Consider the following 17,818-nt stretch of genomic DNA (forward strand, 5'->3'; position numbering starts at 1 on the left):
CCCCATTGCTTGCCCACATGCAGCAATGACTTCCATTGTAGAATTCTTCCTGGGTTAGAGGAGCACCTAGCGACTTTCCTTTACCACTCTGATGCCTGAAAAGCCACTGAGGAAAAAAATCTGACGATTGTAATGGATTGCATGGAGCCAATGGTGTAGTTCCACCAAATTCTAAGTAAATACTTTAGTCAAATAAAGTCATCAAGTCCACATGTGGAAACAAGTGAGTAAATCCAATTCCCTCAGCCATAGCCATTGAGAAGCTGGGCTTCTCATCCACTGACTTCTCTGTCTGTTCCTGTGTCTGATCATTAAGATGCCCATAAAGATCGAGGAAACCGCACAGTTCTTCCCGTGATACATATAGACATATTTGTAATAGGAACCAGAAATAAGATCTGTCTCTAATGGACCCATTGGCTCGTCCCAATATTTCTTTTGCTTATGTTTGGTGACTTGTTTGAGAAATTTTAATTGATAATAAGGCAAATTAGAGAATGTCATTTGATGAACAAATGTTAATATAAGAACAATAGTGTGTGTGTGTGTGTGTGTGTGTGTGTGTGTGTGTGTGTGTGTGTGTCGGGCATGCACATGAGTATGCATGCAAGTTGTACAAGCATGTGTCTGTATACGGGAACCCAAGCAGGACATCTGGTGTCTTCCTATGAGGTTCTCCACCTTCCTGTGTCAAGGTCTCTCACTGAACCTAAAGCCAACTGTTAGGTGCCCAGCAAGCGGTCAAGATCTACCTGCCTCTCCTCTTAGAGCTGAGGTTACAGGCATAGGCAGCTGTGCCCAGTTTTTTTATGTGAGTCCTGGAGATTTGGACTCAGGTCGTAGTACTTGCACAGAAAACACTCTTATCCACTGAGCCATCTGCTCAGCTCAAGAAGAAGAAAGGTATTTTTGGAAGCCAGGCTTCTCTTTATCCTTTACTCTCAAAGTTCTAGCATGAAGAGAGATACAGAAGGAGAAGGAAATAGGTTAAATTTAGAATGCTATAAGGGTTTGCACCACTTTTATTGATCCATATTAAGTAGCTGGAACCCAGAAGTCAGCCGTGGGTTGCCTGCAGCCTGGCCACACCCTCCCCTGTCTTTTCGTGTGAAGGAAGGATTAGATGAAGGCCACTGCTAGTTCTGTGATGTTTGTTATGTGCTCAGGAAGAAATACGTGAGCAACTTTACAAGTATTAACTCATTTGTCCTAAATCCCTTCCTGTTGCTCTCACCAATGCCGTGACAGAGCAGCTCTGGGGAAAGGGGGTTGTTTTGGCTTACAGTTCACACTCCATCACACTCCAAGGCGGGAACTCAAGCAGAAACATGATACAAAACAGCATGGAGTACAGCTGCTTACTGGGTGGCGCTTGCTCACGGTTCACTAGCTTTCTAGAACTGCTTGCCTAGGGAATGGCGCCACTCACAGTGGCTTGGGCCCTCCCACAACAATTAAAAACCAGGAAAGTCTCCCATAGACATGTCCACACACCAATGCGGTCTTATGCATCCCTCAGTCAAGGCTTCCCTGTCAGATGAGTGGGCTGTGTCAAGTTGACAACTATAGCTTCCTAAGATCTTGAAGTAGTCCTGTAGGGCGGCACTGCTTCTTGTTTTGCGTTGTCAGGAACCTACGTGACTCAGTCAATGGCCCAGATGAAACAGGGAGAGGAACAATTCAGATCCTGACAGTAACCTTCTGGCCCCACTTCTATGGACTGTCCTGCTGGAGCACAGCCCCACCACACCATCCCTGTGAGAAGCACAGAAGCTTCTGCAACCTGGTTGTAAACTTTACTGGTTCTCTATCTAACGCAAGTGATCTGTGCTCACTGAGCCTGTTGTTGTTGCTGCTGCTGCTGTTGTTTTTGTCTGCTGTGCTGACTAGTTTTGTCAATTTGATTCACGCAGTAGTAATTTGGGAAAGGAAAGGGAATCTTAACTGAGAAAATGCCTCTGTCAGACTGCCCTGCAGGGAAGTCTATGGGACATTTTCGTGATTAATGGGGGATGTGAAGGGCGCAGCTCACATTAGGCAATATTATCCCTGAGCTTGTGGTTTTGTATAAGATGGGTGAGCAACCTATGGAGAGCAAGCCAGGAAACAGCATTTCTCCATGATCTCTCCTTTAGTTCCTGCCTCCAGGTTCCTGCCTTTGCTTCACTCAGTAATGAACTATGATATGAAGGGACAAGCGAAACAAATCCTGTTTTAGTTGCTGTTCTACTTCTGTGACCAAATACCATGACAAGGCAACTTACAAAGGAAAGCATTTCAATTAGATATCACAGTTTCAGAGGGTTAGAGTTCATAACCAACATGACAGGGAGTTTGCGGGGCAGGCAGGCACTGCACAGGAGCAGTAGGGAGTGTGGGAGGCAGGCAGGCACTGAACAGGAGCAGTAGGGAGTGTGGGGGCAGGCACTGCACAGGAGCAGTAGGGAGTGTGGGGGCAGGCACTGCACAGGAGCAGTAGGGTGTGTGGGGGGGCAGGCAGGCATGGCACAGGAGCAGTAGGGAGTGTGGGGGCAGGCAGGCACTGCACAGGAGCAGTAGGGAGTATGGGGGCAGGCACTGCACAGGAGCAGTAGGGAGTGTGGGGGCAGGCACTGCACAGGAGCAGTAGGGAGTGTGGGGGCAGGCAGGCACTGCACAGGAGCAATAGGGAGTGTGGGGGCAGGCAGGCATGGCACAGGAGCAGTAGGGAGTGTGGGGGCAGGCAGGCACTGCACAGGAGCAGTAGGGAGTGTGGGGGCAGGCAGGCATGGCACAGGAGCAGTAGGGAGTGTGGGGGCAGGCAGGCATGGCACAGGAGCAGTAGGGAGTGTGGGGGCAGGCAGGCACTGCACAGGAGCAGTAGGGAGTGTGGGGGCAGGCAGGCATGGCACAGGAGCAGTAGGGAGTGTTGGGGCAGGCAGGCACTGCACAGGAGCAGTAGGGAGTGTGGGGGCAGGCAGGCACTGCACAGGAGCACTGGCACTCCTCCAACAAGAACACACCTCCTAATCTTTCCCAAACAGTTCCACCAACTAGGGAGCAAGGATATAAATGTGTGAGTCTATGGGCGCCCTTCCCACTCAAACTGCCACAACCTCTTTCCTCCCAAGTTGCTTTTGGTCAGTGATTCGTCATAACAACAGAAAAGCAAATGAGGGCAACTAGAAAATGGGGTTAAAAACCTGACTTCCATAAGGATATTGAGGAGAGGGACATTAAAGGCTAGTACATTGACATCTACACAAAAAGTTAAAATGTAACATTAGATGCACAGAAAGCATTCAGTATCCTGAACCTTGTAAAGAGTGAGTAAGGGAGGTACCCCTGAGCTCCTGGGAAGGCAGCCTCCACTTCTGTGAGGAGTGGCTCACTAGTATCTCATCCTGCCTTTATCTTCCTGGCCTCCTGCCCTTACTCATCACAGGGGGGTCTTTGCACAATCTCTTCCTTTAAGATCTGATCCTCCAAGTCTTCACATGGCATCTGCTTACTGCATCCAGCTTGAATATCACTCCTGGTCAGCCCTTCTGGACAGACTGACGTCTTTCCTCTACGCTGTATGAATGCACACCCACATATGTGTATCCACCTATGCACATATGTACCCTGTACTGTCAGTTCCTTCCTAGCCTGAGTCATTACCTGTTTGTTTCTGCTCTTGTGGATTAACTGGGATGTTTGCTGCAGCCTTGGTTACTATTGTATGCTGGGTTGGAACTCAGCAGCTGACACACAGATATGCCTTAATCAGTAAATTTACAGTTTTGTGTTGGGTCCATTTCATTCTTGGGGAACAGGGAGCCCATGGGTCAGACACACCAGCTAGCACTGTAACAAGCTGACTAGAGGACTCTGGTTAGTCCCTCTGAGGGCTGAATGACATCAGGTTCCTGTTTCCTCCAAAGTGGGACAGATGTAAACAGTACAAAGCTTAGCGTGATGTAAAGGGCAAACCTTCATTCTCATGAGCACAGATTAAGGTTCATTCCATGTTTGCAATATGTTTAACCCATTCTCCCACCTCATAGTTTACAATAGCCTCGTGGTCACCTCAACCAAGCAGTCTCAGGCAGTGCAGCAGCAGGCACGGATGACAGCCATTTCTAAGCAGGGAGATGTCTCTTAACTTTCTTAGTCACTTCATAACTCTGAATTTTCAAAGTCCCAGTAGAAAGCAATGCAGTGTCCTCCCATCACCTTCTTCCCCTGGGTCCCAGGATTCAGCCACAAGCATGTTCCTTCTTGCCTGATCCGAGTGTTTTGTATAAAAGGAACTAGGAATACAGGATCTCTGTACAAGAGAGATGCTCAGAGATCCAGCAAGGTATCCAGCACAGGCACTGAGCAAAGCCCATTTGATGATGAAAGAGAGTCAGACAGGTAGATGACAAAGCAGGCAGCTTCACAAAGCCCTTCAACAAGTAACCCTGCCTGGCTGGAGCCAGTAGGTTGCTCACAAAGTAAAATGATTCTGTAGTCATGTAACTGCAGATTTATTGCTTTCTCCCTTCAGCCATGAGCCTCTCTACCCACAGTTCTGGCAAAGCCCATTCTGGCGTGTTGCTATTCAAACATATTCCAAACCCATGGCAAGCCACCCCTTAAGAAGGCATTAGCGTGAATGCCAAGGGAACCCACTCCAGGACTGTAGAGGGACCGATAGGATTTCCTTGATTGTATCTTTTTATTTATGAGGCATAATTTATGAGTGCCGGGCAGCAAACTGCGCTGACTGATGACTAAAGAGCGCCAAAGCCATAAATCAGGAGCCGTGTAAGAAGCTCGGGTTGGGATCGAATCTATTGAATTAGCTGTTGGCCCAAGCCAATACAGGTATTGGAAAGACCCTCTTAATATCTATTTGTCTCCCTCGTGGGAGTGTGATAACAATCACATTCCATGCCCCTGGGAAACAAATAATTTAATTGTTTGCCTGTTAACATGCAACCTATTCACTCTACTGATTAATGACTGGCATGGCTGCTCATGTTCTTTTTTTTTTTAATTTCTGACGTGAATTGTTAATACTGTATTTACATTCTCTGGTAGTATAAACAATAAGTTCTCTTCCTTACTGCTGCACAAAAGAAACTTGTCCTCGGAATTACTGAAATGCTGTTGAGTCAAACATTCCATGAGGAATGTTTTTAGTCAGATATTCCACAAGGACACATGTGATAGAATGTCACAGAAGTTCGTAAAGTGCATGCCATGTGAGCACGAGGTCCTGAGTTCAATCCCCTAGAGACTAGGACAAAAATAAAAAGTAACTTTAAAAAGCAGCCAGTTTAGTGACACCTACTTGTAATCCTAGTGCTATTGAGACAGGATCCCTGGGGCTCGCTGACCAGTCAAGCTCCATGTGAGGAGCCTCATCTCAAAAACAATAAGGTGGAAAGGAGTTGGCAAAGACATACGATGTTATCTGGGCGTGTGTACGTACACATGCACACACACAAACACAAACACACACATTCACATATGTTTCAAAGATCAGGGGTGGCACTAATGCTAAAACTTACGCTAAACAGACATTCATGAAAAGAAGTTGGAAGAAGATTGCATCTGTAGCTCTGTTCTTCGCTCTATAGTATTTTGCAAAGAATACTGGGTGTAAGAATCAGCCAGAGGAACGCTGAAAGCTCATGTTCTGAGGTCCACTCCCCAGAAATGCTGGCACAAGGACCAAAAAGGACACAGAAGACCCTGGTCCAGCAGCCCCTCCTCCCTTACTCCCCTGAGAGACAATTTTTGTTTTCAAAGAGTACTTACTATTTTCACAGCTGTGCGGGTATGGCGGCTTAGTGGCAGGTGTTCACACTTCGTGTAATTAAAATTATTTAAGGCAAAATACAGTAATTAGTCTTTGAGGGAAAAGAGTAAATTAAAGATCAGCTTCGTATTTTTAATGGACAACAAGCAGAAAGTTGATGGCCATCTGTAGTTAGATTAAATACTTAAATACACATGGCACTGAAAACAGGAGAGAGAGAGAGAGAGAGAGAGAGAGAGAGAGAGAGAGAGAGAGAGAGTATCTAGGTGGCAAGTCAAACTGACATTATTAAAGTGCTACGCGTAAACATTTCAGTTATTTTATGTTTATTAAAAAGTATTTGTATTTTTCTATGTCTTACACTGTAACACCTCCCAACTTGATCCATACTGACTTGCTCACCTTTTGAATAGTTCCCCTACTGGGATGTTCTGAATTGCAATGTGCAGTGTTCTGTTTTAACTACATGCACACATATAAAGTGTTTTCGAACCTAACTAATGAGTCTTTCAGAGGAAACTTTAACCATCATAGATTTGTTTACTCAGAAAGAACCAGTATGTTTATGGGACGCCCTGAGTGTACACAGCCCCTTTTCCTCCTCTTCATCACAGAAGTCATAGTGGGAAACTCAATATCTGTTCAGAAGACACTTGATTTTCTGGTTTTTATATTGACCCCTTAAAACTAAAAGGCCAGATGCAGTTCTGTGGTAGACGCCCGCCTAGCATGTGTGGGGCCCTGTATTCATCTCCTAGCACCAGAAGCAACAGACAAACTACTACACTGCTCAGAATTTGCCATCCACAGTCTTCCTTCGTGTTGTTTCTTATCTGTGTTAATCAGCTTCATGGCAGTGGCACAGACACTTGAGCTAACTGTAAGACCAGAAGTTAACCTGTAAGCCCCATCTGCCCAAGGAGCAGGAAACTTCCTGGGATGCTGGGAATTGTAGTTCTTGGAAAATATGGTGGCCATATGGGTTTGTACTTAAAAGCCCCTGTAATGTGTGTCTCAGGGCCACTCAGCTGGTCAGTGGTCCTGACCAAAGCCTATCCTGGTCAGTATTTAATTAGAGCTTATTTCAAATTTAGTTCAAAATTACAGAACTGGTTTTTCTCCAGCAATTCTCAGGATTGTCATAACTTACAGAGGGAATTATTTTCTTTGGCTACTTCAGAGTTTGATGGCCATGGCTACTGAGCTCCATTGCTTCTGGACACAGTGGAGCAAGCTGCTCACCTCATGGCAGCCAAGAAAGAGGAAGTAACAAGGGGCCAGGACAAAACATACCCTTCAATGACACCCCCCCTCAATGCCCACCATCTTCTGAATAGGTCTTGCCTCCAAAACTTCCCAATATCTGACTGAGTTCCAAATCCTTAAGAGGGCCAATCCAATCACTCCCCAAGGCTGTCACTTATGAAAATGGGTACTTTGGGGCCAAGCCTTCAACATGTGAACTTTCGGTAGACATTTACAATCCAAGCCCTAGTGCCACCTTGTCAAATGTTACCCAAACCAGTAACTGTTTGTAAAAAGAAATTGTCAACACAGTCTGTGTTAATATTTTAAGTATGAGCCTGGAATTATACTTTAGTCCATGCCTCGCTTATCTGAGAAAAGATAAAAATGATAGTGAATTTTTGATAATAGACTTTTTTTTTAACAGGGAGTGGGCATGGAAGAGGAAACAGGGCACAGCGCAGAGACTGAGAAAAGATGTCACCCAGAGTCTCTGTCTTTCCTTCTGGTACTTTGTATAACACGCATAGGCACCTTTCCTGCCTGAGACCCGCCATGCTTCAGTGTCCATCAGATTTCACTGTAACCATTTTCATTTTCACTGTAGCTCATGTAAATAGGCTGGCCCTGCTTTGCATAAGCATGCTGATTTATATGAATGCTATTTTGATCTCAAATTGATTGAATACTAAAAGGGAAGTCTAGAGGAAAGGAGCAATGTGTTATGAAGGTCTCTTGTCAAAGATGAGAGAGAAGACTTGCTCCTACAAACATTGCCTGCCAGGACGGGAATTCTATATTGTCTATATTTAGAAGATAATATTCCCAAACACACCAAAACCTATGCATCGAGGCTCATTGGTTTTCAATTATAATGAACAGAGAACTGGAAAGACAGCCTGTGTTTGTTTCCCAGCGCCCACACGGGGCCGCTCTTGACCACCTCCAGCTCCAGCTCTAGGGGAGTTGGCGCCCTCTCGTGGCATCTTTGGGAAGCTACACTCTTGAGCACAAATTCTACACACTGACTAACAGACAAACAAGTAAGAATAATAAAGTTACTAGATTATACCACATCTTGAAAAATAAGACTCCTGGTCAGAGCCTGTCGCACAGAAAGGCATGAAGATGAGCACTGAGAAAACAGCAGCATTAAAACCCCGTGCTGCATCTGCACGGAAGATGAGCCACTTATCATTCCACATTATTATTCTTTAAATAACATAATAATAATAATATTTTTAAAATAACATGTTAGATGAAGACCATAATTGGTGAAGAAGCGATCCTAAAGAAAAAGAGGAGGAAGAATAAGAGGGTGTGGAGTACATGTGAGACGGAAGCTAAAGTGAACTGTTTACAGGAAGACAGGGGCCCAGCAGGAAGACAGGAGGACAGGGAAGGACAGTGGGTGGAAAAGCACAGATAAAAACAAAAATAATAACATATATTATGAAAATTCCATAATCAAACCCAGTTGTGTTCTTACTTTAAGCTTTAATATTAAGAGACGGGTGGGGAGAGAGGGAGAGAGAGAAAGAGAGACAGAGACAGAGACAGAGAGAGACAAGGAGAGAGAGACAGAGAGAGACAGAGAGAGAGAGAGAGAGAGAGAGAGAGAGAGAGAGAGAGAGAGGCGTGAAGGCTTGCAGCCCTGTGCTCCCTTAGCTGACCTCCTATCACTGCACCTCTCCCCTTCCCCCCCTCCAGCCTCCCACCTGCACGGAAGTTGTCTCTATGGGCAATCAGTAATTTGCTGGATTTGTCTGCTACCCAGTCTCCTTCCACAGGCTTCCTTCTTGTGACCCTGACTAAATTGCCAAGAGCCTGTTTCTGCCAGGAAATCTGATATTGGCCTTGGTACTCCACGTTTACGTCTTTCCTAGAATATTCTTTTCAAATCTTGTCACCCATCTGCTGTGAAAGGTCTCTCTGTCCCTTCCCTGGAAGGTTTGCAGTTAACGGGTTGGACTCCAGCTCACTGAGCCAGCCCCCACCCCCACCCCAACCCCCACCCCAAACCCCACATCAACCCCAACCCCCAACCCCTCTGCTTGACATATGATCTCCTCATCAATAGCCTAGCATTCTACCCCACTGTAAGACTGACCTTGGCCTTTTAAGAGGGGACAGAAGCAGCTTGGGTGATATTCTGACCTGGACACTAGCTTGCAGAAGCATCCGCTATAATGGAGATAGTCCCAGCCCAGCACAAGGAACCTGCTCAGTTGAGACAGTTGACTCAATATGTCTTCCACCCTCACAAGTTAAGGGACCTACCTGACCTAATCTGGACTTTCAGACCCTGGCTGTCTTATTTACACATAATGGCAACCTGCAGCATCCAAAGCTCAGTCTACCAGAGAGAGCATAATCTTAGCCCTCACCCACAGACCCATACACAGTACGCATACACACACATACACACAAAATAAAATATTTCACAGTGCTTTGAAAGAAGGCAAGTGTACAAATGTGAGCGATTCTATGCAAATCAGGAAAACAGAGAGCGCACTCTTTCAAGAGCTGGCTTCACTGGGAAGTGGGCTAGTTTCCCCCTTTTGAAGAGAGGGCTGCTGGTGATCCTCTCGGCAAGGGGTTACCTTTGACAGCAGCTCAGCCACAGAAGTTTGCTTTCACAAAGCATCTACCCCCAAGGAACATAAACACTGACAGGACTTGGCCAGAGGTGTTGCTTTTCTGGAAGGTGTACCCACGTAAGAACAAACCAAGACGAAACTTAGGATGTTTTTTTTTTCCCCTACACAGCTTTTTAAACATCCTCCATGCCTCCCAGTACTGTACACACAAACTCAAGCAAACTCTTCTCACTTGTCCACCATAGGCCATGACAATTGATTTCTTTAATAAACAGAATAAAAGACAACCAACAAGAAAAAAAACAAAGTTAGAGTTGTCCCTGTGAGCTTAGCAAGGCACACCTCTGGAGACACCCCTGCGAGCTTAGCAGGGCACATCTCTGGAGACACCCCTGCGAGCTCTGCGAGGCACACCTCTGGAGACACCCCTGTGAGCTCTGCGAGGCACACCTCTGGAGACACCCCTGCAAGCTCAGCGAGGCACACCTCTGGAGACACCCCTGCGAGCTTAGCAGGGCACATCTCTGGAGACACCCCTGCGAGCTCTGCGAGGCACACCTCTGGAGACACCCCTGTGAGCTCTGCTCTGCTGAGGCACACCTCTGGAGACACCGTCTTCTTGGGTTGCCTTTCCCATCATTCACTCTGATTGATCACTGTGTGGTCGGCTGCTCTTGGGCCTAATTTAACCCTATGTGCTTGCACATCCATCCACTGGGTCTATTGTACCTGACATTCTACAAATTACTTACTCATGCAAATGGCGACCCAAGGCGACCTTTTAGGATATTCGAGTTTAATTATACAAATGGTTCTTGATAAATAAGATTACGCATTTCCCCATATGTTTATCCCCTCCTTGATGAAAGGAAATTTGATTTTCATGCAGATTTAATGGAGATGGTGTTTAAGAATTGCTGAGTTTCACGGAGTCTAGGAATCCATCCAGTCTGAAGGAAATGGCAAAAACAAAAATAACAAAATACCTCTCCGTTGCCCCACAGAGGCAGAGTGGAGCATTTCAGCCAGCTGCGCCTACCTGAGGAGTTACAGACCCCTATGGCGCTCCCTCTTGTTTTATGATTCTTTGTCATTACAAACTTGCAAGACCAAAGTTCATCCTATTCCACTGTCCATTCTGTTGGCTGATTTACTTATCTAGTTTTACTTTTCATTGAGCCATGGTCTTACTCCTCAGCCCTGGCTGGTGTGGAACTCACAGAGATTGGCCTGCCCCAACTCCACGGCGGTGGGACTAAGGTGTGGCCACTAAGCCCACGCCTGATATTCATCCCCAGTGAGAAGGTACCCTGGTTTTGATTGGTCTTGTTGATTCTCTTTTGAGGTATGGGCAGTGAACTCTGCAGGAAAAGCCCCAAGTAACTGGACACGGTGTAGAACTGGACCTGCCCCACCAGAGGGTCTCAAAGCGCCCACATTCCACAGTGTCTCCTCCACCCAAGCAGTGGTCAACATCAGCGCACCTGCGAGGCCCAATGGGAACATCAGCCTCTACAGGATCTTCTCCAACTCCGGTGGAACTCACACGACGGTGAGCACACAGCTCTAAGAGCTAACACACAGCTTAGCTCTTCCTAAAAGGTCCTCCGGTTCTTTGTCCTCCTTCATCGTTTGCTGTGTGTCTGCTCTCACTTGCCCTCTGACAAACAGAAGGTCCTTCTGAGAGACTGAGCCTACAGAAAACAGAAAACATCTAAAGTGGGGTAAGTGCAGGGATGGTACTGAAGATTCCGGACATGTAAGGAACCACAGACTTTACACATAGTCAATTTTGATTCGGTTTAGAAAAAGGCCAGGTACTCGAACACTGGTAGCGCGTATGCATGGTGAAGTTAATGATGTGAATGTTAATATAAAAAAGAAAAGATGAAGCACCCAATTTTGATGCACACAGATGTCTAACGAAAAGAAATTCCAGTACAAGAGAGCTCAAGAGAGCTCTATCTTCTCAGAAGAGGCAGAGCCAGGAACAGGTGCTGCTCTCAACACCTTTGTGGGAAGTCAGGAGCTAGAACTGACTATGGGGGGATAGAACTGAGTTGTAACCTGTTGCTGAGAGGGAGGCCGTGCTAGAAACAAAGACATCACTAGTGTTGCAAAGCAGAACGTACTGGTAAGGCAAAAGTGACTTGGCAGGGTGATTGTTTTTGTTAAAAGGGCACCAAGACCCAAGCCCATTGTGAAAGGTGTGGTTTCCCTAATTTCCTTCTCAGCCCATTTGTCTTTTGTGTACAGCAGGGCTACTGACTATTTTTAGTTTAGTTTGTATCCAGCCACTTTGCTGAAGATGTTTATCAGCTGCAGGAGTTCCTTGGTAGAATTTTTAGGGTCACGTATGTATACTATCATGTCACCTGCAAATATTGATAGTTTGACTTCTTCCTTTCCTGTTTGTATCCCCTTGATCTTTAGTTGTCTTGTTGCTCTAGCTAGGACTTCACGCCTCTGATAGGGTTGAAGTCCTGATAGCTTAGTCCTACAATTAACCTAAACTGTTTATGGGTTAAGATATTTTTAGGTATAGCTAGAGATACTGAGTTGGCAGAGATGAGAGAGGATAGATATTGATTCTTATTCAGAATTTTAGACTCACCAAGATAGGAAAGATGTTTTCTACAAGGATGCCAAATGCAATTAGCCAAAACACCTTGAATGTAATATTCATATGATCCCTGATTGTTTCATGGTTCTTCTTGCTGTATGTAATTTTTCTGCTTATGAATAATAATATAAATGTATGTGCCAAAATAAATAAATAAATAAATAAAGTAAAAAAAGACCTAAGCGCAGCTAACAAGCACACTGGCAGGCAGTTGGTATTTATGCTAAGGTTGGGGGGTGGGGTGGCTGTCTTCTTCCCGTTGGCTGGGATCTCACCTAACAATCTTTTGAGATTGGCTAGTTTTAAATGAAATGAAGAGAAACTAGACGGGGACTATGGTGCTTAAACCACCTAAATTCAGAGAATGGGGGGTAGTGAATGAAAGGTTTTCTGTGTGGGGCATTAAAACATTTGCATAAGGTTTTACAAGGTGAGGAAGATAAAAATATTTTAACTTCTTGTCATAAACAAAAGTTTTTCAGTATTTGGCAGAACAGACTAGTACTTAATGTTCCTTATAGCTAAGAGCCCACTGCCAAGCCAGTGCCTGCATTATGTAAGTGTTGACACTAAAAGCCACCTAGTCTCTGGTCTCTTGCCTCTGTGGTGTGACTTCCCCTCTCTCCCTGGTGGTTCATGAATAAGTGGAGATTGTAATACTCTATTCACATAAGCTTATAGAGAGATTGTGCAGATCCCAGTATTACATTATGAATTATTTAGAGCAATTTAGGGAATGATTTGGGCAAGTGTGAAGAAATCCTCTGAGGCCCGCATGCCCGGTGTAGGAACACAATTTCCAGAGAAGACCCATATGTAGGCAAGACTCCTAGTGAATGCTAAAGGAATATTAGCATATTTTCTACAGGGTTTCGTATCCAATAAATATAGATGATGTAAATACAATCAGCCCTTGATTATCTATGCTTATAAAATGATAATATTAATAAACCCAAATAATTTCTATTTGGAGTGCATTGTATGCATCTTAAAAAATAGCAGGTAGCTCCTTAATTATGTTACTTATGTCAATGTGGAAATTAATTTCTAGCTTCTAAGCGCTTCTTTTCCAAATGAGGTCAAAAGTTTGCTCCAAACAAATCAGAAGTTTCTAGTCCCACAAAGACAAGTAAGTGGCTTTGCAAAGCCAGCATCCTGAGAGAAAGAGGGCTTATAAATATTAAACATTTGCACTCCCCTGTGATATGGGTCCCAGGGCATTTTGGGTAAATAAGTTCCATGCAAGTAATTGTAGTAGGATGTGAAATTTAGTGGTAAAAAGACAATTTGAATACAGATTGTACTTTGTTACAAAGTAGTCCATTTGAAAATCATTGAATCCAACCCCTATTTTGTGTGTTTGGTTCCACTTTCTAGAACATTCCTATGGTTAGGTAAGGGATGATATCCTACCTTGCCACCTCTTTCCTGTTACCTGTTGTAGACACCCCTCCACCTGGATTGATCACTCCAAGCATTCTGCTGAGTGTCTCACTGCATCTCCCAGAGGGCCTAGCTTGGGGCTCCAGTCATATCAGGAGGCATACTATCTCTGACACGTGTCCATCTGGTCCTCTCCCCTGCAGCTGTCTGAAGGCATGGCCACCCAACAGACCCTTCATGACCTGAGACCCTTCACCACATACGCCGTTGGGGTTGAGGTCTGCACCTGTTCCAACTGCTGCAGCAGAGGGCCAACAGCCGAGCTGAGGACCCATCCTGCCCCACCTTCAGGACTGGATCCACCACAGGTCCAGACACTGGGCTCAAGGACAGCCTCCTTCCTGTGGGCCCCGCCTCTGCTCCCTAATGGTGTCATTCACAGGTAGTTCTCAGTGGAACAGATGAATAAACCAAAAGGAGACAGGGCACAGGGGCCCTGCTGTCCCAAGGGGTTACCAAATAGATGCATACAGAGGAAAGAAAACATTCATTTCAGCAGCTTTGATACTTTAGAAGTGTTTAATCCATGAACCAACTGAGAGAACAAGGAACAAATGCATCCTGAAACAAGAGAAACAACTCATTGTGTGTGCGTTCACTAAGAGGAGACACCGCCCTTGCGGTTCTTTGGAACAATGCACGCTGCCTTAGCTAGAGCAAAAGAGATCTCTGTGGTTAGCTGGGAATTTCCCCGGCCTAAGTTAAAATGTCAGGAAGTGCTGCTTTCTCAAAGAACAAAAAAAGTCTTCATTCAGAATAATCTGGAAGGGGATTTTTCTTCCGCCCTCTTCTGGCCTCTGCTGGCACTGCATCCATATGGTGGATGAGCATACATGCAGTCATCACACCTATACATGTGAAAAATAAATCTTAATTAAAAAACAAAACAAAACAGTGGACAGTCCCCATGGTTGTCTTCTGGTCTACACACAGATGTGCCCACACCTGCATGTGCACACACCCACACATAGACTGCCTTCTGGGTGGCTATCCGCGTGTGTATACTGAGGAAACTCACCTCTTTTTCCGACATAGCTTCACTTCTCATTCTCTGTGGTATCAACTTAGGGTCTCTGAAGGCAGTTTCCTGGAAATGTAGTTTTTAAAGAGTTTGCAAAAATGTCTTCCTCCCCAAATCCAGTCAACTTTGAAAAGTAAACAATTCCACTGCTTACCTTCTTTCTCCACCCGCCCCTCCCCCCTCCCCACCCACTCCCCTGTACCAGCTATGAACTGCAGCTGCATTGGCCTTGCCCTCCTGATTCAGCCCCGCCCTGCACTCCCAGCCACACAGAGAGGAAGTACTGGGGTCCTGGGCACAGAGCCAGCCTGGTGGGGCTGCGGCCTTATACTGCCTACGGGGTACAAGTGGTGGCCCACAATGAGGCGGGCAGCACGGCTTCCGGGTGGACCAGCTTCAGCACCGAGAAGGAAAGTGAGTATGTGGGTTACCCTGGCACCAGAGATGCTGTGTGACATGGATGTCCATGTTTAGCTGCATAGGCTACCACTGAGGCATCATATAAACAGTGACTAGGAGAAATTCCCATGGCATGTGAGAGTATATAATGGCCCAGGTGAGCCTGGAACTCACCATGTAGGCTGGGCTGGCTTCAGGCTTGCAGCAATTTTCCTGCCTCCATCTCCCAAGTGCTGAGATTACAGGCATGTGTCACCATGCCAGGCTAAGCCCACTTCTCAAAGATGCCTTGCTTTCCTTCTTCTGTCTATACACTCCCCCAAATCAGTGAGACACAGCATGTCGCCAAGGGCCAAGGAGAGCTTCAGTGCAGAAATGGACACATGTGAACTGTTAGCCAATTAATTGGTTTTTTTATTTAAAACTTCTGTGCCATATTGTTTTTTAAAAACTTAGGGTTGGGGAGATAGCTCAGTCAATGGAGCTCATCACAGAAAGCACGGGGATCTCAGACGGGTCCCCAGAACCAACATGGAAAAGGCCTGGACGCAGAGCCGCATGCTCTTATTCTGAGCACTGAGGAGGAGATGGGTGGTTTCCGAGGTTGACTGACACCTGCCAAGCCTGCTTGCTGAGTGCCAAGCCACTCAAGGTTTTTGTCTCACAAGAACAGGGAAACAGAATCTGAGAAAGACTACTAAAGTTGACCTCTGATGTCTCTACGTGATCGCTCGTGTGCGCGCACGCACACACACACACACACACACACACACAGTTCTTCACACATGCACACACAAATGAGAATTAGGAAAAATAGTAGGGATAAAATAGTTATCAGAAGCAGAAACAATCTGTGTTTCAGAGTAAGAAATGAAAATACAGAGGTTCCAATAAATCAAGAACACAGCGCCAAGATGGACGCAGAACTCCTGCGTGGGAGAGGTCTGTGTACCCGCATGGTCACATAAACAGGAATCTAGTCCTCTCTGTAATCCCAGCACTTAGAGAGATCAGCTGTCAATAGCTGATATGATAAACTCTGTTGCTTTCTTTTATGCAGTTTTTATTGTGAAATCAGAGTATAACTAAAACTTTTCATACTTTTTTTTTTGACATTATTTGATTTGTATTTCTGTGATCTAAACACTTTGTTACTTAAAAACCTTCAGCAATTTCAAGATCTGTGCTGTGGCAAAGGTCGCCTCCTACCCAAGCCATTCTTAAATCTTGTTCTTCTCTGACCTTCACCTTCTCAGCTCTCATCCTAGGCAAGATGCCTTAGGCTCCTCCAAAATATCATCTCTCATTTACTACAGACATTTGGGTTCCTGTTGCCCATGTATCAAAGCACGCTATAAAGACTCTCAATTCTCCTGTCTAATTTCCCTTTATGATACGCCCTTGACACAGCAATGCTGAGTATGCCTGTTCACTGTCAGTATTGACCAGAAAGCCAAGGAGCACCCAGATGAGGGCTGGGAATTACAATGTTTTTTAGTCCTGAAGCTCAGGTATTCACTCTTGTGCAAAGCAACGAAGTAAACAAAGGCCCCACCTTCCCCCACTGCACACTTTCCTTCCTGTCATTCTTTCACAATAACTAAATAGTAGTCCAACACGAAGGAGAAGGGCCTCTTCAAGTCAATCCTACATCCACTGATATGAAAACATACAGGAAACTGATCAAATGTGGGTCTCTCAGTACTCACTAAGTACACTGGAGCAAAGAGTGCAAACCAGGACATAATCTGAAGTAGAGTGGGTAGCTGTGTAGCCGTGTGAGCACCTTCATGCTCACCAAAGAGCTTGAGGGCAGACTCTGCCTCCTCTGCCTGGACTGCCCTTCAGAGGAATAGCAGAACAGTACAGATGGTCCGCAGCCAGTCCTGCCAAGAGATAAATGTGCTTGGCCACTCCCGCTGTGTCTGTGCCCCCACTACCACCTGAGGATGCCACGTGACACCACGGCAGCACTCAACACCCAATGAGAAGTGACGGGAGGAGCATGGTCACTATGTCACCTGTCATCCTACTACAGGATGGATAACAGTGAAGTGAAATAAGTAATAAGACGTGTAATTAACTTTATAGGGTTTAAGTCTAATAATGGCTAATTTGAATGACAAGCACAAAACTTTTGTTCTGTTTTGTTTTTCGAGACAGGGTTTCTCTGTGTAGCCTTGACTGTTCTAGACTCACTTTGCAGACCAGGCAGGGATCTGCCTGCCTCTGCCTCCCAGGGCCTGGGATTAAAGGCATGCGCCACCACAGCCCGGCCTAAGCACAAAACCCTTAACTGACAACCAGAATTAGCCAGTTTCATCAGACCACGAGGGAGCATCCTTAGTAATTTAGTAAAGGTATTCTGATTATAGAAGGCCGTGTGGGCTTCAGAGTGAAGTAGGTCTGGGTTCAGATCCTTATGGCTTCTTCTTCGTTTTCCTTAAGATTCATGTGTCTGTGTCTGTATTGGGGGTGGGGGGGTGGGGGGAAGGCGTGAATAGTGCAGTACCCATAGGGACCAGAAGAGGTCATCAGATCTCCTTGGAATCGGAGGTGCTGGGCCCTTAGCTCTAGTCCTCCACAAGAGCAGCCAGTGTTCTTAAATTGCTAAGCAATCTTTCCAGGCCCAGGGCCCAGTCTTTGCTGGCGTGTTTTGAGGGTTAAATAGATCAAATACGTCCAGGACCAAGGCACAGCAGCACTTCCTGTGT

The 17,818-nt window shown here is 45.7% G+C and overlaps 1 protein-coding gene across 1 annotated transcript in view; it reads left to right on the top strand.

Moving 5' to 3' along the window:
* Ush2a (usherin) overlaps positions 1-17,818 on the top strand; it is a 696,795-nt gene that overhangs the window by 661,547 nt on the left and 17,430 nt on the right. The window contains exons 64-66 of the mRNA XM_051148119.1: positions 10,964-11,170; positions 13,828-14,066; positions 14,911-15,119. Coding sequence (XP_051004076.1) covers positions 10,964-11,170; positions 13,828-14,066; positions 14,911-15,119 — 655 coding nt within the window. The remainder of the gene's footprint in view (positions 1-10,963; positions 11,171-13,827; positions 14,067-14,910; positions 15,120-17,818) is intronic.

Source organism: Acomys russatus, chromosome 6 (genome assembly GCF_903995435.1).
Source record: "Acomys russatus chromosome 6, mAcoRus1.1, whole genome shotgun sequence".
NCBI lineage: Eukaryota > Metazoa > Chordata > Mammalia > Rodentia > Muridae > Acomys > Acomys russatus.